Raw genomic sequence first — 24,577 nt, 5'->3', positions numbered from 1 at the left:
CCCCAGCCAGGCAGGTGGGAATTCTTGGAGTTGAGGTCCACCACACTTCACATTGCCAAAGTTGAGAAATACTGCCCTAGAATCATGTTTCTTCTTCTTCTGATTGTTAACTCCAGAAGCTATTCAGAGTCGTACTGAAATTGGGTGATCTTCTAAACTTATTGATTGATTGAATGAATAAATGAATGAATAAATAAGATCAGAACCAATGTAAGAAATGTAATAACCATCTTTCAGAAGTAGGTTCCTGCTTCGATGCCACCCCAGTTTTGTGTCTTCCTATCCTCCTTCGACAAGGTTTAAAAGTTAAGATCTACACAATCTCCAGATCTAGTTGACAATAACCCAACTGCCGCCATCCAATACCAAAGGTCACTAGTACTTAAAATACTTCTTCAGGCCGGCATCTCCAGATGTGCTGGATTGCAAATCCCATGATTTTCTGACTCAGGAAGACCATGACATTACACTAAGAATGAGATTTGACAGATTAAACCAAGGTGTCCAGTATCTGGCTTTTTACTTTTTCTTCAAGTGATTTTGACAGTTCCAGGCAGGGGTCTAAAGTCTTTTCATGGCCCTCGGTGGTGGTTTTAGTACAGAGTAGACTTTGCACTGGGCATGAACTTATAGTTGGCAGTCACCTCAGTTATCCAGGTGGCTGCAGAGCTTCTTTGTCTCACTCCTGAACTTTGTTGAACTTCGTGACTACACAAACTTGTTGACAAGAAAAGCTCAAAGCACTGACTCACCAGACTTTAAAACTACGCTACATAACTTTGCATGCCAAGTTAGATGGACAGTCAGAGGTGACAAGATTATATATCTATTATCTATTTACTTTACTCACACCTACCAAAGGATTACCACCATGCCAAGTAGTAGTCTTGATGAGAATGCCTACAGAATGATAGAAAGGATATTACAGAAATATCTCTAGTATGCAACATCTTGGAAGGAACTCTGTTAACCTTTTGTGAAGTCTGAAAAAGTAACAACTACAATCACAATAATAATGATAAAAGCTTATGAGGTGGAATATTGGCTTCAAGAAACATCTTATCCATGCTGAATCTTGATTGGTCCAATCAGTGGTGGGATTCAAACTTTTTAACTACCAGTTCTGTGCGCATGGTTTGGCGGGCTGGACAGGGGAAGGATACTGCAAAATCCCCATTCCCTCCCCACCCCACTAACCTGCTTTCCAGCTCCGTTCTCCTGGGCAGGGCAAACAAAGGAGACCCAGCCAATCAGCTGGGAGGAAGAGAATAGGTGGGGGCCTGGGCCAGTCAGAGGTGGTTTTTGCCAGTTCTCTGAACTACTCAAAATTTCCACTACCGGTTCTCCAGAACTGGTCAGAACTGGCTGAATACCACCTCTGGCTCCAATCCATGAAGAAGACATAATTCTGGAGTTTGTCCTTCTACTGCTTTGAAGGAGCATTTTTATTTACATTCTTACTTTCTTTATCCCAGCATTCCATCTCGGAACTATACTTGTCACGTATAACTAGATAATTAGCGTTTCCAATTCTATTAGCCGTCTTAAAAATGTCTCAAAAAGCTGTTAGATCTAGGACCAATACATTATTTTTCTGTTATGCGATTCTGCCTTTAGCTAAACCACAACACAGATTGCTAGAAATTCTTCAGACTGTTGAGTATCATTCTAAGCTTAGTGTCTGGGATATGTAGTATCTGTGATGCACAAAGAAATTGTATAGTTGCAGCTTCCGTCTTGCCTTTCTTGACCTTCACCTAACTTCAGTGTCTCTTCCTGGATAAGATTCCCATCTGGTTAACTTCTCTTGACTTCCATAACTACCTAAGATTTGCCAGAGGAAGAACATAAACTTAATCAATCAATCTATTATTCACTTACAAATTCTTCTGTACAATAGCTTCTGTACAATAGCTTTTATACAATTAACTTTAGAAACCTGATTTTGTTTTAAAAAAGCTCCTATTTTTCAAGAAGATTTGAACATGTTTTTAAGTTGCATTTATGATTTCAGATCTACTAAGAAGTAAATTTGCTCCAAAGCTGCCTTTATCCCAGTTTTACCTCCTGCATTTGGTAGTGTTTTCGAAAAAAACTATATTATGTGTCTTTACTTTATCCGCAAATACATCTACAAATATTACAAAAGTTAGCCTTTATATTATAGTGGAATATAAATTTAGAAATTATAGGCATTCACAGGAGGCAAGAAAGACAGAAAGAACAATTTGTCTTACCATAAAAATTGGGTTGCTAAATATTTGTTGGATGATATTTGTTCATGGGTGACTTAGCAGGTCACTGGAACATCTACCCATGTGCCAATAAACAATGTACTATTTCTAACTCTCAGTAGAAATTCCTACTGTCCAGAAACATTAAACTCATTTCATCTTTAACCTAAACCTTCTACTGGTTCCTTTTCTGAGTTCATCTCGTCCCACAAAGTTCTTCCTTCTATTCAAAACGATTGTGCCTCTCTTGAGATCTTCAAGATAGATAGGTCTACAGTTCCAACACTTGGAGAAGGAGTTCTCCTGGATCTACCAGGGACTTTGTGGTATCTCTGGGATCGACAGGATGTGCTCTTCACTTTCACCATCTCTTCGGGATGGTTTAGATCCAATAGGACTGTCCAGGAGCAAAGATATCAGCAGCGATCTCAGACCTCCAAGATCACATGCCATATCGTCGCGACGCCAGCTCCGCCCTCTTTCAAAATCAAACTCTTAAAGAAAACAGTTTATGGAGGGAGTAAACAGTTTATGGAGGGAGTAAATGCAGTCTGCACCCAAAGTAAAATTAATTCAAAATAAAAAAAACAAACACAAACCACACTGAAGGAATTACTACGGCAGGCAAGGATGATTAATTGCAGACTTCTACCAGATAACGCAGCCACCACAGTTGGGAGGAAGCCAAAACATAGAGAAGCTCCGACAACAATAATACAAGTTTTGCTTCCAGCATTGGGCCATGCGCAGTTTGTCCTTTTACACAGTCCTCACAGCTGCAGCCCATGAAGGGGATCAGGACCCCTTCCTCCCCCATAGACCATGCCATTCACATTTCTCCCTTATCCTCTCTTCCCTGCGTGCTCTAGGATGAAGAGAGGATGGGCCTAGGTCTTCCTCTGACTGCCCATCTGGCCCCTCTGCTCCCAAGTTTTGTGGTCTGGTGCACATCTTGATTTTTTCTGTACAAGAAATTGGCCACACACCCAAATGGTACTCCCCCTGTACACACCAGAGAAATAATTTTATGGGAATAGCTCAGATGTATTTCTAACATTGCAAACATAGCCGCACCTTTAATGTATTTATTTACTTACATACCGCTATAGAGGTCACTTGCTTTTGGCCAACCCTCTCTGGAGTGGTTAGCACCATCGCAAGTAAGAAACATAGCAAAACACCCTTACAGCCAAAAATGGAACACAGAATAACTTTCATAAATGCAACTCTAAAATCTACAGAAGAAGGAGAGCTTTCAAAAATTCATGGGGAGCTAATTGAGAGAATCCACCTAGAACTAAGGTGAAATTTCCTGACAGAACCATTAATCAGGAGGTTTTTTAAGAAGAGACTGGACAGCCTTTTGTCTGAAGGTCTCCTCCAAGGTCCTTTCCAACTCTGTTGTTCATTGAGATAATTTATTTATTTACATTTCTCTTTCTGTGCACACTGAGAATATATCTGCTGAAAAAAAAACCTCCGTATTGGCAAAAGGAACCGCAAGGGATTATGGGGCCATTAAAATGATTGAGTTTATTTATTGTTGAGTGATATTAGCTTACTGGACTAGACTCAAAAGGAAAGATAGATCTAGCAATTTGTTGTGCTCAAAAGGAAAGATTTTACAGTAGCAACGGTATTTCCTACTTTAGCCTGGCCGGATGCAGCCCTTTTCAATTAAACAGGGCTACATGAGATGTTGGAATAAAAATTCTATTTCTTTGCTGGTTGAATGCGTGGGAAGGATCAGCTGATGCTCTCTTCCATGTTGGATCAATATTTTCCTAGCAAGTCAGAAATTTCTACTTTGCATAGCACAAACTTTCCTGACCCAGAGCTCTTAATTCATCATCCTTTGACCGTTTTTCTGGCATGAACTCACTTGACATTGTCGCAGTCTGTTCATCCCACTTTCCACCTGGAAGATGGCAGAGATCCAGAATTCTTATCCAAGAAGAGTAAAGGGCCACGAACGGATTGAATGAGCATGTTTTGCTAGCGTTAATTGCACGCGATGTTATTTCAAGTGCAGCATTTCACATTTCATAATCTCTTTCTCTCTCTCTCCTGAATCATATTGGTTTCAGATTTTAATTAATGTATTATTTATTGGTTTTGCTTGTTTCCTGCTTTTATTATTTTTATAAACAAAGTGGTGAACTTATCCAACACGCTTTCCCCATCTTATTTTCCCCACAACAACAACCCTGTCAGGTAAGCTGGACTGAGAGAGAGGGACTGGCCCAAAGTCACCGAGTCAGCTTTCATGGTTTAAGGTGGGACTAGAACTCACCATCTCCTGGTGATTGGCCCAACGTCACCTGCCTGCTTTCATGGCTAAGGCAAGACTAGAAACCCCCAATATTACAATTTCCTCCCTGGAGAAAGATGGTGTGGCAGGTCACTCAGAGATATTTTCCAACACAAGAAGAAACCTGAACCCAGTGTGTCTAATTATTAACCTAAGGAGAGTTTACTTATAGCAAGATATAAAATATTAAAATACATAAAGCATACAGGAATACCATCATTGCATGCACAAACTCAAAGCCATTTCCTATGACCATACAATATAAATGTCTATGGAGGTTTTCCGTCCTCCAGGTCATGGTTGTCCCAAAGGTGCTTCTTCAGGAGGCAACCGGACTTTCTGGTTTTTCTTGGAAGATGTTTCGCTCCTCATCTAAGGAGCTTCTTCAGCTCTGATTGGACAGTGGGAAACAGAAGGATTTCTACTCCTTGCAGACAGCTGGTCATTTGCATCCTTTTTAGAGAGTCTTTGAGGTCACTTGGAGGTTTATTTGTGTCATCAGGTAAACATCATATGAGCAGTGAAATGTTCTCAAAGAAAAAGTCCAGTTGCCTCTTGAAAACCTTTGGGACAACCATGACCTGGATGACTGAGCATCTCCATAGACCTTGAAGAAGAAGAAACTTCTTGGATGAGAAGCTAAATGTCTTCAGAGAAAAACCAGAAAGTCCAGTTGCCCCTTGAAAAAGCCTTTTGGGACAACTGTGACCTGGATGACCGAGAATCTCCATAGACACTTAGCTAGGTGGCCTCAACGACCCTTTAAAAGGATGCAAATGACCAGCTCTGTCTGCAAAGAGTATAAATCCTTCCATCCATCCAATCAGAGCTGAAGAAGCATCTTGGATAAGAAGCAAAACATCTTCAAAGAAAAACAAAGAAAGTCCAGTTGCCTCCTGAAAAAAGCTCCTTTGGGACAACCAATGACCTGGTTGACTGAAAATCTCCACAGACATTTAGCTATGCCTGCTATGATAAATCATAAACAGAGGGATCCAGACACTAATTACATTTTTGATTGATAGACTTCAAAGGAGGCCAGGCCAGGAAACCAACACTAGAAATTTGACAGAGGCTCATAAGTTAGAACAACAAAATTGGGAATGTTTTTCTTATGCTTGCTTTGTCTTTGGGCTTAAAACGTGTTGGTGTCCATGTTATTGATTATTTCTGCCTAGTTTTTCCAAGATGTCTTCCATGGCTGTCTTCACCAAGAGTCCAGAATTTGGAAGTTATTTTATATTCAGTAACTTCAATATTGTCAAGTTTTTGTGTAAGTAGAGGCAGTTAATAGGTTTCAGCTCCTGGTGCTGGCTTCGTAATATCACTATTTGATGTATTTTGTAGATATTGTTGACATTATTGATAGCCAGCTGTCATTTCATATAATTTTGCTTTGTAGATTGCTTGCCATCTCTGACAGTCATAAACTCCTATTGAGGCTTGAAAGGGATTTGGTAACGTTGTTGGTTTTTACAGATTTATATCATTTTTAAACCCAGTTTGTCCTATTCTTTTTTTTTCCATTAAAAGAAGATTTTGCAAAAATTAATTCAGTCAATTATTTTCAAGACCTTTTCACCTCTGGAGTTTATTATTGGCTTACGTGAACTGTGACTGGGCAACTGAGTTTTTCCTGCGCTGACTTGGCTCCACCTCTGGTTCATGAACTAAATTGTCCCTTCGTACCTATTTCACATACTCTTGACTTTAAAGGCAAATAGGAGCGACAATTCTCAACAATTTGAACCAGAAATACTTTCTGTTCCACCTTTTCCCCTCGAACGATCAATCTTTCCAAAAGCAGAAGAAGAAACCCAGAAGTCCAGGATGGATCACCTTCCATATTTCTCCATAGAAACTTGGGCGCTTCTGACTTTATTCATTTGCCTTCTGATGTTGTAAGTAAAACATGATGTCCTCTGCCTGCATGAATTTCAGCCTTGTTTGCTGTTAGTTCCTGTTGAGGCCTTCCTCATGTCCCATACAGAAAGAAATAAAATCTTACGGGTGATAGTCTACTATCAAACAAAGTTCTTCTAATAACTTTAGCCTCTGGTTCATCTTAACTGATCTTGTCAACCTTTCTGAGTCTCTTTTCTAGCTTTGATTGAAGATATCCAACACTGAAGTAGGATTGTTTAGTCTGCACAGTTTTATTGTTGAGCTAGAACCAAATTCCACACACTGTTTTGTTCCATGGCACCTAGTTTTCACTATGGAAAGAGAAGAACGCAATCTTTGCGTATTCTAGTTGACTTGATCTACTATTGGTGAAACTAGACTTCTACAGAAGCCCATTGCTTTGGCATCCTACTTGGTTCCCCAAATGTTCTGCAAGGAATTTAAAAATTTGAATTGTGATGGAGAACACATTTATTTACAACGGTGGGCTTGGAAGCTGAGTAGAGCCCATTCTATCAGGTTCTTGACTTCTAGCCTGATAGATTCTACTTGAGGGTCTTCACCATTAAGACCATTAAGTAGTTATCAAAGAACCTTTGATGTTTGGTGACAGCAACTCAGTCCTTTAGATCCTCCACTACCCATTGCTGATGTGCCCTACCTAAAAATCAAGTAGAAAACATCAGGAAGTTCAGATTGAAACTTCCCGGATGGATATCTGCAGGATTTCTTGCCAGAAAAGCTAGCTCAGCTCTGATTTCTCAGCAAGAAATATGTCTCTAAGTTGCATTTTTGTTTTTATTTTATTTTCTCCCCACTTTCCTTTTTGCCTTGAGCTGGTGGAAGGTCTAAAAGAAAACTTGTCTTTTTTTAAAAAAAAAATGATATTTTTTGCTCGAGCTTTTAAGGTTTCTTTCTAGTCCAGGTCCCCTCTTTCTTTATGAAATGATTGCTTTTACCTCGAGGTTATCTCTCTCCGAAGATTTCCGCTGAAGCAGCAATAGCCCCCGATTATCAACAGGCCGGTGCTTATTAAACAGCCTTACAACATCATTATGGCAGAAAGCATGGAGGAAGATGTTGCCAGCATGGGGACACACACACACACACACACACACACACACACACACACACACACACATATCGTGCCAGATTCAATGCTTATTAACATGAACATGTTGGACCGCCTCTGGCGAAGATTGTGAAAGATCTTGTGTTCCAACTTTGTGTCCTGTTTATGAAGGGTTGCTTTGCCATTTTTTTTTAAATAGCTAAGCCATTTTTTTTCCAAACAGAATGAAACTATTATTTTTTAAATCAGCAGCAAAACCGAGGTGGTGCTTCAAGCAGTGCATTGATCTGTTTGCAGATTTGCAGAACTGATAACAGATAATCAGAGTTGGAGGGGGACCTTGTAGGTCATCTAGTCCAACCCCCCACCAAAGTGGGAGACCCTACACCATTTCTGACAGACAGGAGTCCAATCTCTTCTTAAGTCTCAAGTAATGGTGCTCCCACAATTTCCGAAGGCAACTTCTGTTCCATTGTTTAATTGTTCTCACCATCAGAAAAATTATCTTTATTTCTAGGTTGAATCTCTCCTTCTTCAGTTTCCATCCATTATTCCTTGTCTGGCCTACAGGTGCTTCAGAAAATAGCTTGACCCCTTCCTCCTCCCTGGGGCAGCCCCTCAAATTCTGGAAGACTGCTATCCTGTCTCCCCTGGTCCTTCTCTTCCCTAGACTAGCCAAGCCCAGTTCCTGCAACTGTTCATTGTGTGTTTGAGACTCCAGTCCCTAATCATCCTGGTTGCTCTTCTCTGCACGCTTTCTAGAGTCTCAACACCTTTTTTAAGTGTGGTGACCAAAACTGGATGCAGTAGTCTAGGTGTAGCCTTACTAAGGCTAAAATAAATCGTTTCCTCTTCCTGGCTGTGATGCAATCTGTGAACGAGGGTTAAATTGGCAAAATCCCATTATTCAGTGTGATACCCGTGAAGGTTCCTGATGCAGCTACTGATACTCCTTAATTTACAACCTATGTTTTAGTGACTGTTTGAAGTTAGAACAGCCCTGGGGAAAAAAAAAAGACCACTTATGACCAGTCCTCGCACTTACAGCCAGTGCAGCCAATCCAATCAAACGGGGCCTTCAGGCCAAGTGGGATTAAAACGAGTCTTTCCTTGGACCACCCAGAATTATATTTGCACAGTATTGGAAAAAGGAGGAAACACCTACAGAAGAAGATGTAATTTAAAAAAAAAATTTTTTTTAGACGGTGCAGAAAGGAACAGATTGTCACTACAAAGAAAAGAAAAAGAAGAGACAGAGCATTTTTGAACATGGCACTTTTTGTATAAATGGTTGGATAGCAGAGGTGGAAATCCGGGGTAGGAAAAGTATTATTATATATAAATAAAATGATCCAGACCATATGCTGTTCACTAAGGACTTATGCATGTAATGTGAAAATTATATAAACAGACTGTTAAAAAAATGAGAGTTTTTTCTTGCACCACTAACTTCTCCATCCATATTCAGACCCTCTTCAACCCTGAAAAAAAATATGTTCTCCTTTTACAGATATGGCATCTGGCCTTATGGAGTCTTCAGGAAGTTGGGTATTCCAGGCCCCATGCCTCTTCCTTTCATAGGTACCACTTTCTATCTTCGTCATGTAAGTTTGCAGATTATTTTTATTGGCACGGGTTGAAGGGCATGCTTAAATTTCTGGGAGGGTTCAAATCTCTTAAGATCTGGGCTTCATCCCTGGAAGCTTTCAAGAAGAGACTGGACTGCCCTCTGTCAGAAATGGTGTACGGTCAAGCTATTCTTCAAAGCATCTGAGGGCAGGACAAGAAGCAATGTGTGGAAACTAATCAAGGAGAGAAGCAACTTAGAACTAAGGAGACATTTCCTGATAGTTAAAACAATTAATCCATGGAACAACTTGCCTCCAGAAGTTGCAAATGCTCCAACACTGGAGGTTTTTAAGAAGACATTGGATAACCCTTTGTCTGAAATGGTATAGGATTTCCTGCCTAAGCAGGGGGTTGGACTAGAAGACCTCCAAGGTCCCTTCCAACTCTGTTATTCTGCTCTATTCTATTCTAAAAATGAGCCACTGGCCAAATATCTGAATTTTGACCACGTGACCCTGGAGATGCTGCTACGGTCATAAGTGGGAACTGTGGTCATAAGTCACTCCTTTCAGCACCATTGTAGCTTCGAATGGTCATTAGACAAACTGTTGTAAGTTGAGGATTATCTATTAAGCTATTCCTTATTACCAGTGATTAGAGATGTTTGCAAATCTGTGCTGTGGATTTTATGGCAAGGAATGAGTTACAAGAGAGTTGACCTCAGAGCTACAAAGGGTCGTTTTGCCTTTGACACTCATTCTTAATTTTTTTCTCTTACAGGGAAGAACCAATTTTGATATAGCCTGTTTTAAAAAATATGGTAAAATTTGGGGGTGAGTATTGATTCTTTTCCTATTCAACTCACAAACTTTCTGTGCTTGTTCATAGATATATGAAGGAGGGGATTCATATATGAATCATGTATATATGAATATATATAACCATTGTTATACTTCAGCTAACCCATTGACCATTTATTCTAGGACTTATGAGGGACGACAGCCGATGCTGGCCATAACGGACCCTGAGCTAATTAAAATTATACTGGTAAAAGAGAGTTATTCCACCTTCCTGAATCGTGGGGTGAGTTTCAACTTTGCAAATATTTTGACAACGTTGAGAAAAATGCTTTGATTATAGACTGAATCAGAGTGCGTTAATTACAGCCAGGGGGTTGTAATCAAATTTTTTAACAACCGGTTCTGTGAGAGTAGCTTCGGTGATGGGTGTGGATTGGTGCTCATGTTATTGGCTGGGCATGGCCAACTCAACATCACTCACATCGAGGCGTGCATCTCCTCGCCTGGTTTCTTATGACTGTGGGGATGCTGCAATGGTCGTAAGTGTGAAAAAGGGTCATAAGTCACTTTTTTTCAGTGCCATTGTAACTTTGAATGGTCACTCCACACAAGCAAAGTACCAGCAAAGGAGGGGAAAAAAACTCCAGAGATGTTCCTGAGACAGGAAGTCTAGTCCTGCCAAGAATGTAATAAGGGTTAACAGAGAGGTAGTTTCTGTAAGCAACACCAGAATGTTTCCTTCCTGCCTTCCTTACAGGATTAGCCCAGCAATTTCTTCTGACAACCGGTTCTCTGAACTGCTTAGAACATCCGGTTCTAGAGAATAGGTGCAAACTGGTAGAATCCCACCCCTGATTACAACCCAAGAGAAGGTATCTTGTAGGCACCCCACTGCTGGGGACCTACATTACGTGGGTCCCAGGACATGGGCTTTTTCTCCAATAGTAACTTCCCTATGGAACATTCTCTTCCCATACTTCCAAGTCAGGTTAATGCCATCCTTGCTATCATTCCAGAAGTCCCTGCTTATGTGATCAGGATGTAATGGAATGTGTGAATGACCTTGGGGGAAGGAGGAAAGAGTTTCTACTTAGGAAATAATTCGGGGTGGGAGTTGGGAGGTTATTATTTTTTTTTCAGATTTTGTTCTATTGTACTTTATAAATTTATTTGATTCTTTTTGTTAGTTTTCATTTTTTATTTTTATTTTTAAATATTCTGTAAGCCGCCTCGAGTCACCATGGGCGAATAGGCATCAATATAAATTCAAGCAAGCAAGCAAGCAATAAATAAATACAAAGATCAGATCAGATAAGATAAGATAAGATAAAAGATAAGGAGAAGCCCTAGTTTGCTTAAAGGAAGAAACTTAGGAAGGACCTGGCCTGATGCATCAACCAGTTAAAAGTGGAGATGGGAATCTTGCTTGGAAGTTGGTGTAGATAGATTGCCTTGAAACTATAAAAATTGTGTTTGCACACTGATGAGAGTTTCTAGGCTGGCAAAACCCTTTGAAACACAAACAGGTAAGCATTCACTCAACTCTCTCACCCTTTAAGCAAATGCAATCAACTTGTAAATTGTAACTATACTTAGCATCATATCTTGGTTTTGCTTGGTTTTTCACCTGACTTGGTTAACAAGGGCCTGCAAGCCAATATCTATCCCAGCCTAGATCGTCAAGTAGGGGCAGAAGCAATATTTCATCATGGACTTTTGTAGAATTGTAGGGTTTGTTGAGATTTATAACTTTGCTGTTATAGGTTTTGCCTATTTTTAAGGACAGGGGTAGTCAAGATGGACATCACAATGGTGTGTTCAAAAACCTGGTTTCCCCCTCTCCCCCCCCCCCCACCGAATGTGTGATGCAAATCCGTTTTTCTGTCTTTCTCAAATGTGCTCCTTAGAATTTTTTTCCACGGGGCCAGTTAAATACATCCATTGTGACAGCAGAAGATGAGCAGTGGAAGAGAATTCGGACAGTGCTTTCGCCCACTTTCACCAGTGGAAAGTTAAAAGAGGTGAGGGGTAAGAGGGAGAACCACAGCATTATGGCTGTGCGCCATCCCTGGTTTGGCTATAGGGCCGAACCAGTGGTGGGATTCAAATTTTTTTACTAATGGTTCTGTGGGCATGGCTTGGTGGGCGTGGTGTGGCTTGGTTGGTGTGGCTTGGTGGGAATGGCAAGGGAAGGATACTGCAAAATCCCCCTTCCCTCCCCACCCCACTAACCTGCTTTCCAGCTCCGTTCTCCTGTGCAAGGCAACCAAAGAAGATCCAGCCGATCAGTTGGGACTCGGGAGATGGAGAAGAGATGGGGTTGGCATGGCCAGTCGGAGGCGGGATTGGCCGGATCTCCGAACGACTCAAAATTTCCACTACCGGTTCTCCAGAACTGGTCAGAACCGGTTGAATGCTACCTCTGGACAAAACAATAGGTTCTCTTTTTCCCTCACTTGTATTTTTGTGCTTCTCCATCCTCTTCTTCTCCCTCAGATGCTTCCCATCATTCAGAGCTATGTGAAAAATTTATCAGTGCTTTTGCAGAAGAAAGCTGATCGAGATGAACTGGTGGACATTAAACAGTGAGTAACAGCCTGACCATGTGGGCTGGATGGTCCATTCACCTCTGTGTGGGCTGGATGGTCCCTCATTTGGAAACTGACTTCTTGAGGTGACAACTAGGGATGCCTGGAAAAGAGAAAACTTGAGGGTGATAGCAACAAAAACTTGTGGAAGAAGAGGAAATCGCAGATGACAATAGAGATCCTATAGAACTGTCCTCTAGGATTCCAAACTATGAAGTCTGCTTTGGATAAATTGGATGATAATAGACTAGACTAGACTAGACTAGACTAGACTAGACTAGACTAGACTAGAATTCCTTATTGGCCAAGTGTGATTGGACACACAAGGAATTTGTCTTGGTGCAAATGCTCTCAGTGTACATAAAAGAAAAGATACTTAGTCAATAGTCAAGAATCATAAGGTACAACACTTGATAATAGTCATAGGGTACAATAAGCAATCAAATCATACTAGGAAACAGTCCATATAAATTGTAAGGATATAAGTGACAAAGTTACAGTCCTACAGTCACAAATGGGAGGGGATGGGTGATAAGGAGTGATGAGAAGATGAATAATAATAGTAATGCAGACTTTGTAATAGTTGAACAGTGTTGAGGGAATTATTTGTTTAGCAGAGTGATGGTGTTCGGGGAAAAACTGTCTTTGTGTCTAGTTGTTCTGGTGTGCAGTGCTCTATAGTGTTGTTTTGAGGAGTTGAAACAGTTTATGTCTGGGATGTGAGGGGTCTGTAAATATTTTCACAGCCCTCTTTTTGACTCGTGCATTTGTCTATCTTGTGGTAGATAGACAAATGGACAATAGAGGAGAATATTTGTAGCTCAAAATTGAAAGGAGGGGTCCTTGCTGCTCTCTGAGCATGGCTGTTTCACTGCTAGCACTGATGATGTTACCTAGTTTGGGTGATGAAAAGAAAGTAAGAAAATAACCCAGCTCAGAGAGCACCAAGGACCCCTCACAAATGGACCAAAAAAACCCAAACAGGTTCATTGAAGGTAAGCCACGATATCATCAAGCCCTAAATCATCTTAATCTGGCAGTACTTCAAGATCCCAGTTTAGAAGACAATAATATAGAAACTCCCCTCTGCTGCAGTAGGTCCCATAGTGCCTGATCAAGCTTAAAATCCAGGTCTCAAAGTTCATGTTCTACCTCCAAATGTTGAAAAACTAGATCAAAGAGCACACTGAAATCTAGCAGATCCAGATCACCTAAAAAGAAAATGTTCAGGCATAAAAGTTTGACATGTAGAGATGGAAGATTCAGGTGGACAGTTGAGGGCCTTCTTCCTTCTTCTTCCTTATTTTGACCACTTGTGCCTTGCATTTGTGCAGAATCTTCGGCACCTACAGCATGGATGTGATCACAAGCACCTCTTTTGGTATCAACACGGACTCCATAAACAATCCCAAAGACCCCTTTGTCCAACAGGTGCAGAAACTGATGACAAGTAGCTTACTTTCTCCGCTGTTCCTTTTATCATGTAGGTTGGTTCTACCTTCAGCTTTGAAACTCATTCTTCGTAACCGCTGACAAGGTTCAGCACTTGTAATGGTCTGTGAGAATGGCCTTGGGAGAGGGGAGGAAGAGGTGAAGACAATGGTCAGATAAGAGGCAGCTGAGACCATGGAAGAAATAGGGAAATGGCCAACAGCTCAGAAGGGATCCTAGTGTCTTAGACTGTAAAGGCGAGGCAGAGGAAGAGGGGTATTGTGATGACCCAGGGTGAGATACAAAACAAGCACAGTCACAGAAAACAGGTGAAGTCCCTTTTATTCCTTCACTTTGCTTCCAAGCTCTGAATATTCTTGAAGGAAGCCAAAAAACTCCCACACAAACAGGGAAAAAGAAGGGAAAAAGCAGCACAAACCAGGCAAGATAAGGGCTGGAGGACATCCACAATTAACATAACTCACGCCAAACTCAGAGAGGAACCATAAACTAGAGATATTTCCATGCTTTGTTTCTGGCACTTGCCCCTATGCAGGTCCATACTCTTATTCAGTTGTCACAGCTGCAGCCCATGAAGAGGATTAAGGCCCTCTCCTTCTGAGTAGACCACATCTCTCCCTTATCCTCTCGGCCCTGCATGCCCTAGGATGGAGAGGGGATAGGCCTGGGTCCTCCTCTGACTGCCCAGCTGGCCTCTGTCCTTCCCCAGCCTCCTCCACCACCTCCGGAGCCACACTTCCACTCCCTGTTGGCTGTTCCTCCTCTCCCTCAGAGTCAGTCTCCACCAAGGGCATGACAGGTATCTCCAGACTTGAAAGATTCTGTTAGTATAACCTTACAATAAAGTTAGAACTTCTGGGTGTGTTTTCTGTCTGCACCATTTTGCGTGGCTGATGGCACTGAATCTCACAGCCACTTTCCCCCTTTAAATAAATAATCTCACCACTCCATTTTCCACTCAGGTGAATGTTCCCGGGCTTGATAACCTTCTCTTTCTGCCTGAAAGCAACCCGCAACCTAGTTGCTCTTTTCATCTGCAGGCTTCTTCTAACACTTTCTCCTCTCTTGCCAGATGTCGCCCCATGGTTAAAGCCTCTTCTTGAGAAGATGAACTTAAATATATTTTCCAACGAATCCATAGACTTCTTCGCAAGATCCATAACAAAATTGAAAGAGAAGAGGTCCCAGAAGGGGGAAAAGGTAAGGGGAAAACCTCAACTATTAAGTGAATTCTAACCCCACCACCACCAAGAATCAGGAATTCATATCTGTAATCTGTAATCGTTTCCAAGCTAAGTAGCTTCATAGTTAATTGTAAACAAAGAGACAATATTTGAGGAACTGTCTCAAAGAGCAACAAAAATGATTAGGGGACTGGAGGCTAAAACATACGAAGAACGGTTGCTGGAAGTGGGTATATCTTCTCTAGAAGGACTAGGAGTGACATGATAACAGCGTTCCAATATTTGAGGGGCTGCCCCAAAGAAGAGGGGGTCAATTTATTCTCCAAAGCCCCTGAGGGCAGGACAAGAAGCAATGGATGGAAACTAATCAAGGATAGAAGCAACCAAAAACTAAGGAGAAATTTCCTGATAGGAAGAACAATTGACCAGTGGAATGGGTTGGCTCCCCAAGTTGTAGATCCTCCATCACCGAAGGTTTGTAAGAAGAGACTGGACAGTTATTTGTCTGAAATGGTTTAGGGCATCCTGCTTGAGTAGGGGGTTGGACTAGAAGACCTTTAAGGTCCCTTCCAACTCTGTTATTCTGCATTCTGTATCTAAAAAGGCTAGTTTAGAGAACTGTTTGGTGAGCTTTCTTATCTCACTAAGAAGGCCTGTCTGTTTGTTTTACTTACTTTTTGGAAAATAAGAATTTTGAATGGTGCTAAGGCTTCATTTTGAGATTCAGGCATCTGAACACAAAAACCATTCTTCAGGGCTGGACTACTATTGTTCTGATTTCATATGAATTTCTTCCTGGGATTTGGGGCATTTCAATTATAGTATAGAAAAAAAAGTCATAATGTAACAATTTTTTTTGGACATACTGGGCTTCTTGCGCAAAGGAACGCCATAAATACATAACATAAGATCGATACAACCAACTTTTGCGATGGAAATCTCTAGGATTTTGGTTGACTCAAATGTGGTTGTATCCTGAGCAGGACCAGCCATCTTTTGTTAGATTCAAAACAAAACATAGCATTCCATTTTAGGTATAAGCATATCCAATTCTTTCCCATATTAAATCCCTGTAAAATTAAACTGCAGCATTACAACCACTGACCTGGGAATAACGAGAGGATCCTTCCTGAATCAAATGGCATAGTTGTAATCAACACTCTGAAGTTGTTGCTATTGCGTAAATACCACACTCTTTGTTGGCCAGGTTGCCAAGGAGCAAAGCATTCTGAAATTTTATTATTTCAGGGAAGAGTGGATTTCTTGCAACTGATGATGGACTCTCAAAACTCCCTGACAAGCCACGAGATGAATGGTGTGAATCACACCTATAAAGGTAATAATTTGAAATCATCGTCGACGATCACATCTTCAAACCAGAATCAGTGTTCATTGCTAAGTCTCCTAGTGTGGGAATTAAAAAATCTATTTGTGCGAGACGGACAAACCTCTCCATGAAAGGGGAAAAAAAAAAAGCATTGAGACAGTTTAGAAATATTTTTAAGTAAAGTTAGTGGGCTTGAGGGAAACCTTCAAAAGAGTCCAAATCTTCTTGGATGCAGTCTACAATTTCTCGATCCTGTCTATATAAACTTCAGTTAAATTTAGTAGGAAACCATGCTAAAGGGTGCCCCACCAATGGGTCACTAAAGAAAGATGACTCTAACCTTGTGCACCTTCTCCAATGTTCAGTAAGTTAGGCAGTGGTGGGGTTCAAATTCTTTTACTACTGGTTCTGTGGGTGTGGCTTGGTGGGTGTGGCATTGCTTGGTGGGCATGGCAGGAGAAGTGTCAACTCGTAAAACATTCCTATGCCTGTTTTAGTAGTTGCCATAAAAAAAAAAATGGGTGGAGGAAGGAAATCTGGACAAGCAGTGAAGCTGTTTGAAAGCAAAAGTACATTCCAACTCTTATCTTTCAAAGATTGTAACTAAAATACCAGAGCTTTTGCCCGGGAATATATTTAATTGGAGAACGTGAATGGTGACACCCAGCCCGTGAAGGCACTCAATTGGAGAATCTGATTTATGACACACCTGGGGGGGAGGGGAGGGGAACAGGGTCACAGGGGACTGTGAACGACATAGGCCAGAGTTGGCTTCATACAGGGCAGGGCCAGCAGGTCGCCTCTAATGAATCCTTTTGAAGCTTTTTGAAGTTTGGCTCGAGAATCGTGTGTCAGCTTTTAAATTCAGCTGCCACATAATTCAAGGGGGGTGGAAGAGTTGAAAAGTTCAAGGTTATTCTGTATGTCGTACTAAGAAATTCCAGTTGCAGTCAATTGGTTCTCGTGATTTATGAAGTGTAGAAGTGGGAGGATAGAAGGTGGATTCTGTGTAACGGCGCGGAAATACTTTCACTTTGGGAAATTGCCTTAGACGTACCAGATCTGTTCCTAAATAAATCAATTGGAGAGAATATGTCTCGGAGTGATTGACATCATGGATACTTTCTGGATTCCTTACACCATGATTTAATTAGGGCGATTGCTGGAATCCTGACAGGAAGGATACTGTAAAACCTCCATTCCCACCCCACTCCAGGGGAAGGTTACTGCAAAATGCCTTTCCCTCACCCACCCCACCGACCTGCTTTTCAGCTCTGTTCTCCTGTGCAGGGCAACCAAAGGAGACCCAGCCGATCAGCTGGGATTCAATGGGAGGCAGAGAATAGTTGGGGGCTGGGCCAGTCAGAGGGGGTATTTGCCTGTTCTCTGAACCACTCAGAATTTCTGTGACCGGTTCTCCAGAACTGGTCAGAATCTGCTGAATACTACCACTAAAGTTAAGGCATCCGAAAGTGGCCTTCAATTTTTCTCTCTTCCCTTCTTCATGTAGGCTTGACTGACAGTGAAATTCTGTCTCAAGCAATTATCTTCATTTTTGCTGGCTATGAGACGGTCAGCAGCGCCCTCAGCTACTTGATGTATGAACTGGCCGTTCGTCCTGACATACAGCTAAAACTTCAGGAGGCGATTGACGAAGTTCTGCCTAACAAGGTTGGTGGCCCTCAATTCTGATGTGATGAGGCTTTTTCGACTCTGTCCATTAAGCTCCGCTTTGATTCCTATTGTCTGGAATATTAAGCATCCAGTAACCTGGATATCTAATATTCCAGATGACTAGTTATGATGGAACATTGCCTCCAGTTTTGATCACCATGTTACAAAAAAGATGCTGAGGCTTTGGAAAAAAAGTGCAGAGAAGAACAACTAAGATGATTGGAAAAACAGTTGCAGGAATTGGGTATGTCTAGTCCAGTGGTGGGATTCAAAATATTTTACTAGCGGTTCTGTGGGCGTGGCTTTGGTGGCCGTGGCAGGGGAAGGAGACTGTAAAACCACCAGTCAGAGGTGGGATTTGCTGGTTCTCTGAACTACTCAAAATCTCCGCTACCGGTTCTCCAGAACTGGTCAGAACCTGCTGAATACTCACCTCTGGTCTAGTCTAGAGAAAAGAAGGACTACAAGAAGAGGGACGTCAACTTATTCTCCAAAGTACCAGAAGGCAAATCAAGAAACAGTGGATGGAAACTAATTAAGGATAGAAGCAACCTGGAATTGAGGAGAATTTCCTAACAGTGAGAACAATTAACAGCGGAAGGGCTGGCCCTCAGAAGTTGTGGGAGCTTCATCCCTGGAGGTTTTTTTAAAAAGACTGGACAGCCACCTGTCTGAACTGGTATAGGGTTGGACTAGAAGACCTCCAAGGTCCCTTCCATCTCTATTCTGATTGATTGATTGAAGTAGCTCTTTAAGCATAGTTAGGTTTCCTTTAGATCAGCAGCTAAACAATGACAGACCCAAATCTAATCTATCCGAATTAAGGATTGATGCTTTCTTCTGGAAAAATGGCATAAGTCCTAGACCAAAGCCTTAATTTATGGCCTCCTCAAGAACATTCTAAGCATTAAGGAAAGCCTGCTAACTATGATGATGACAAGAAACAATAAAACACATCTTATACTTTGCACCTTTAGAACATGCAATCCATAGTGAGTATGTTGCTATGGTAACACTGTGTCACCTCCCACAGCGATAGGGATGTGATAACGCAGCACACAGCAAGCTGTTGTGGATACGTCGTCCTCTCAAAGAGCAAGCCAGCTAACCTGGCTTGGGTCCCAGGCCTGCGGTTGATGAATTATTGTTTGTTTAGGGTCTCTGTGTGGTTTACAAGATGGTTTCAGCCTGGGATGCTCATTTGATGTTTTTATTTGTTTTTATGGATTGCCCAGTCTTGTAGGCCACCCAGAGTCCATTGGAGTTGAGTGACTAATATATTCTATCTTATTTATTTATTTATTTTTGTCCATTGCTTACAAGATAATAGGTATAAGTAAGAACATAGTTATGAATATATGGATACATATCAGAAAAATAAAGAAAAATAAAAGAAACAATAGGACAGGGATGATAGGCACGTTGGTTCTAAACAAACAAAGCATTGGACCTGGTTGTTATCTAAAGAACTTCAGAAGAACTTCAAGGACTATAGGCCAGACTGGGAGATTCAAAACACATCCTAGGAAAGACTGTGGGAAATTGAGAGAACCACATGAATGTATCTAGAGAGCCACAGGAGTTAACTTCCATGAATCCGTGAGTTTTTGTCTGTGGAAATTCTCCATCATGTTTGGGTCAAGGTTGTCCCAAAGCTGCTTTTTTTGTTTTCTTCCAAGAGGCAACTGGACTTTCTATTTTTTCTTTGAAGACATTTCGCTTCTCATCCAAGAAGCTTCTTCAGCTCTGACGGGATCCATCCACCATCTAGTCAGAGCTGAAGAAGGTTCTTAGTTGAGAAATGAAACGTCTTCAAAGAAAAACCAGAAAGTCCAACTGCCTCTTGAAAAAGCATCTTTGGGACAACCATGATCTGGATGATGGAGACCTCCCTAGACCTTGAAGGAGAAGTTCTGAAGAAGCTTCTTGGATGAGAAGCCAAATGTCTTCAGAGAAAAAACAGAAAGTCCAGTTGCCTCTTGAAAAAGCACCTTTGGGACATGAGTTTATGTTCTTCTGCTTAGATACAGATACTAACTTTTAAGGTTAGTTAGGGACAAAATGATCAGGGGCAAGTTTTTTCAATGTCTCTCTCTCTCTCTCTCTCTCTCTCAAAGGCTCCAATCACCTATGAGGCTCTTATGCAAATAGAATATCTGGATATGGTCCTTAGCGAAACCCTCCGAAAACATCCAGGCGCCACACGACTTCAAAGAGTGTGCAAGAACACCATCAAATTAAATGGAATCACCATTCCCAAAGGGATGGGTATTACAATTCCACCTGTCATCTTGCACTTCAATCCAGAATATTGGCCCGAACCTGAGCAATTTAGACCTGAAAGGTACCCTTTGATATTTCTCTGGGTTTTTTTTTTTTAATTCTTCCAGTTGTCGCAATCAATGACTTGACCAGTAGTGGGATTCACCCTTTTTTCTTTTACTACCAATTCTACGAGAGAGCGCTTCACATGCACAGCCTCCATAAACCACCCGTTTTAAACTTCAAAACTGACCTTGTATTTAGCGCTGGTGAGTAAAACAGCTGAAGCATGGCAATGCGCTCACAAAAAAAAGGAAATAAAGCATAGGAAAAGGGCGGGTGGGCGGCGTCAACGTCTCACTGGCACTACCGGTTTACTAGAACCAGTGAGAACCGGCAGCATCCCACCATTGGACTCGATGGTACAAACATCAACTTGGGTTGAATCTTCCAGACGGAGAGCTTGTTAGGTGGTCTTGGCAATGGCCAAAGTTGGCTTGCTTGTAAGGCAGAAACATTAGGTGCCTGTAACGGGCAGTGAGAATAACTTTGGGAGATGGAAGGAAGTAGCTGCAGCCTAAAGAATGGTCTGATAAGAGACATCTACATCCGGAGGAGGAATAGGGCTGAAGGAAGGATCTCAGAAAGGATCCTTCCTATTGAACATAAACCTAGAGGAGGAGAGAAAGAGATTTCAGACTTGCAAGATTCTGTTACTGTCACCTCACCGTAAAAGTTCGGTTAGTATTCCTGGTTTTGCTTACCTGGTCTGGACTCCCTTGAAGGGCTAATGGTGCCATCCTAAGACTCTTCCAACCTGGCCCCTTTGAAGAGTCCCAGGAACCACTGGGAAGATTCAGAAGAGGCGCAACTTGCTGAAATGAGAGGCAGTCCATTCATGGAATGAATTGGTGGTTGTCAGGTGTGAAGAATTAAGATCACGTGTTCAACTCCAGTTAAGCTGATTTAGATGCTGAGCTTGTCGAGCAGGAAGATCGGCAGATCGGCAGTTTGAATCCCTAGTGTCATTTCACGGAGTGAGCTTCCGTTACTTGTCCCAGCTTCTGCCAACCTAGCAGTTTGAAAGCGCATAAAAATGCAAGCAGAAAAATAGGGACCACCTTTGGTGGGAAGGTAACAACGTTCTGTGCGCCTTCGGCATTTAGTCATGACCATGACCATGGAGATGTCTTTGGACATCTCTACATGACCATGGAGATGTCTTTAGACAGCACTGGCTCTTCGGCTTGGTAACAGTGATGAACACAGCCCTCTAAAGCCAGAAAAAACTAGCGCATATGTGCGAGGGGAACCTTTATCTTGCACCCAAGAATGAGCACTAATTTGGTGCTAGATAAGAGTTAAGGGAATTCGAGACAGGTTGGACTTAGACTGTTTGTGGGCATGTAACAATTCCAGGCTGATTGCTCTCTTGACTCCACCCCCAGGCTCTGCCTGTCCTTTTCCTACAGCGGTTGACTATTGTAATTGACGGAATGTCGGCCTGTCCCAACAGATTCAGCAAAGAGGTCAAAGAAAAGATCAATCCTTATACTTACTTGTCTTTTGGAGCTGGTCCCCGGAACTGCATTGGGATGAGATTTGCTTTCCTTACCATGAAGGCCGCTGTAGCCAGCCTGATGCAACGGTTCACTTTCCAGCCCTGCAAAGAAACTCAGGTGAGGATCAGGAACAGAGCTGCGTTCGTCTAGAGAAGGAAAAGTTGGCATCAAACTCCCCCTCCTCGTCTTTCTTTCACCATAGCAGAGACAGGAGATCGAATGAAAGTGTCATGCAGACAGCTATTCTGGAGTGTAAAAGCTCGACAGGTAACGCTTCACCTGCAGCCCACATAACACCAAGTATTTGGAAGATGCCGCTTGCATTTTTGGAGGCTTAACCCTTAACTCTCCCTTCCCGGTTGGAAGAAAATAGAAGCGTGGATTCAAAAGCTGTGTTCTTGGCCCATCTCTGTCCTTCTTTTGTAGCATGGATCCAAGTTCCAACACCACAAGGGAGAAATGCAAATACATTGCTAATGTAGAAATACATTTATATATTCCCATATAGAACTCAAATCATTTATTCCCAGTCCTTTTCGAGGAGTGCTCAGGTGTTCTTCCTACTACTGATGTCACTAATCCCTAGCACTGATGATGTTACCTAGTTTGAGTAAGGAAATCTCCCTTCAAAGCATGAGAATAGGAACAGCTAACAAAGGAGAGAATGTTTGTAGCTCAGGGTTGAAATGAGAAGTCCTCAGTGCTCTCTGTAAGCTTGGTTGTTTTCTTGCAGTCATTTTATTACCAAACTAGGTAACATAATCAGTTCTAGTGATTAGCAACATCAGTGGCAGGAACAATACCTGAGCCTCCTATGAAAAGGACAGAGAACAAGTGATTTGGACTTTACTCCATGAGTGCAGAACCATTGGTCTTCATTAAGCTAGTCCAACTTGTTTCTGCATAATGAATTGTGAAGATCTTCACTCATGCAAGATCTGGATCTTTTCTTCTGAATCATGTCTGAAGGACGCATCTAACCCTGCTTCACCAAGAATGGTCAGCCACGAATTGGCCAGCTACTTATCTTCAACTAAAGCTACAGAAGATAGGATAGATTCTCTCTATGGGTGTTATTTTTTTTTTTTTCTAAAGAAAAACTTATTGTCCAATTATGGGAAGGCAAGAATCAAACCATGAAGAATTGGTATATATTAGGAAATATATTATAGGGCAAAATGAGATTTCATCCTCCAACACACTAAAATCACTTGGAATGGACAATCCGTAGACTGGAAATTCTTAAAACAGCAACCTACCCTCAAATGAAGTAATCCTAGGAAACATCCAACACCCTTCCCTAATGTATATTCTTCCAAATTTGTAGATTCTGAGTCCCATCATTCCCAGCCCGCTAAACCCAACGATAGAATTATACTTGGTAGAATGAATAGATGATAGAAATCCAGGCCTTGCTCTGAATTCCACTGCATTTTATTTCCTTGTATTTAAACACATCTTATTCATGTCTTTCCTGTTGCAGATCCCATTGGTGTTTTCCACAAAAGGGCTCTTCAGAAGGCCTACAAAACCCATCATCTTGAAGATCATCCACAGAGTCTAAACCGAGGTAGGGATTTCCCCCCCGCCCCCGGCCCTTAATGGAGTTTCTATGCAACTTTGACAACTTAGAACTACACCTTAGAACTGAGACAACTTAGAACGATGCCGCCTTTGGACTGACCTAAGCGTATTACATAAAATTATCTGCTACAATGTCCTACCTGTCCATGACTACTTCAGCTTCAACCACAACAATACGAGAGCAGACAATGGATACCAAACTCGATTGCAGAAAATACGACTTCAGCAACAGAGTGGTCAATAACTGGAATGCATTACCCGAGTCTGTGGTCTCTTCCCCCAAAGCCCCTAAACTTTAACCTTAGACTGTCTACTGTTGATCTCACCCCATTCCTAAGAGGTCTGTAAGGGGCGTGCATAAGTGCACCAGTCGTACCTACCGACCCTGTCCTAATGTCTCCCTTTTACTCGTATCCATTTCACGTCCCCATAATCATGTTCCTAATTATATCTGTTATCTAAAACATGCTTGACAAAATAAATAAATAAATAAAATAAAAATAAAATTTTAAGGACTATTTTTTAAAAAAACTGGAAAATGGATTTTACCTGGCTATTATGAACTCTCCTCTCTTACTCTCCAACTCTCTCTGTCTGTCTGTCTCAGTCTCTCTCTCTCTCTTCTCTCTCTCTCACTCTCCGTCTCTCTCTGTCTCTCTTTTTGTAGATAATTGTAGGAGATTTAACTAGCATGAAGATCCCTACTCCTAAAGATGGATGAAATCTGCCACTTTCGTTTTTTCCTGACTTGTTTTGTTTTGCCACTCAGGTTTTCTCTCTGTCACTCCACTGAATCGTATTCCATATCTTTACCCCCAAAGTGAAGTGGACAAAATTCTTCCTCAATTGGAGTAGCCAACGGGAAAAGAGCAGAACTGTTCAAAATCAGAGTCCAGTCAGGCCAGGATAGAAAACTGGCCATTGAAATCATAAAGATTGCATAACAGAGGTTTTTATTCACATGTCTTGCATAATGTTTGTTTGGAAGCCTGGACAAGTATTTCGTAACTAGCTATGTGGAGGAATGCCAAGAATTTAATAAAAAGTCAGCTA

General features: G+C 41.6%; 1 protein-coding gene across 2 annotated transcripts; it reads left to right on the top strand.

The window, feature by feature from the left end:
* Positions 1-6,164: 6,164 nt before the first annotated feature.
* On the top strand, positions 6,165-24,036 carry LOC113438806 (cytochrome P450 3A9-like). Of its 2 annotated transcripts, XM_026704350.2 has the most exons (13): positions 6,165-6,446; positions 9,033-9,126; positions 9,872-9,924; positions 10,075-10,174; positions 11,799-11,912; positions 12,388-12,476; positions 13,814-13,962; positions 15,004-15,131; positions 16,364-16,451; positions 17,953-18,113; positions 20,234-20,460; positions 21,895-22,057; positions 23,424-24,036. In XM_026704350.2, the coding sequence occupies exons 1-13, from the start codon at positions 6,376-6,378 to the stop codon at positions 23,502-23,504; spliced, it is 1,518 nt and encodes a 505-aa protein (XP_026560135.1). In that variant the 5' UTR covers positions 6,165-6,375; the 3' UTR covers positions 23,505-24,036. The 2 variants fall into 2 exon arrangements, with proteins under 2 accessions (XP_026560135.1, XP_087798108.1); XM_087941982.1 differs by lacking the exon at positions 9,033-9,126 and having other exon boundaries at positions 6,241-6,446.
* The last annotated feature ends 541 nt before the right edge of the window (positions 24,037-24,577 follow it).

This window comes from Pseudonaja textilis, chromosome 14 (assembly GCF_049901715.1).
Source record: "Pseudonaja textilis isolate UNSWEBS1 chromosome 14, rPseTex1.2, whole genome shotgun sequence".
Taxonomy (NCBI): Eukaryota; Metazoa; Chordata; class Lepidosauria; order Squamata; family Elapidae; genus Pseudonaja; species Pseudonaja textilis.
Note: the sequence above shows the minus strand (reverse complement) of the source record. Positions and strands in the feature narration are given on the sequence as shown.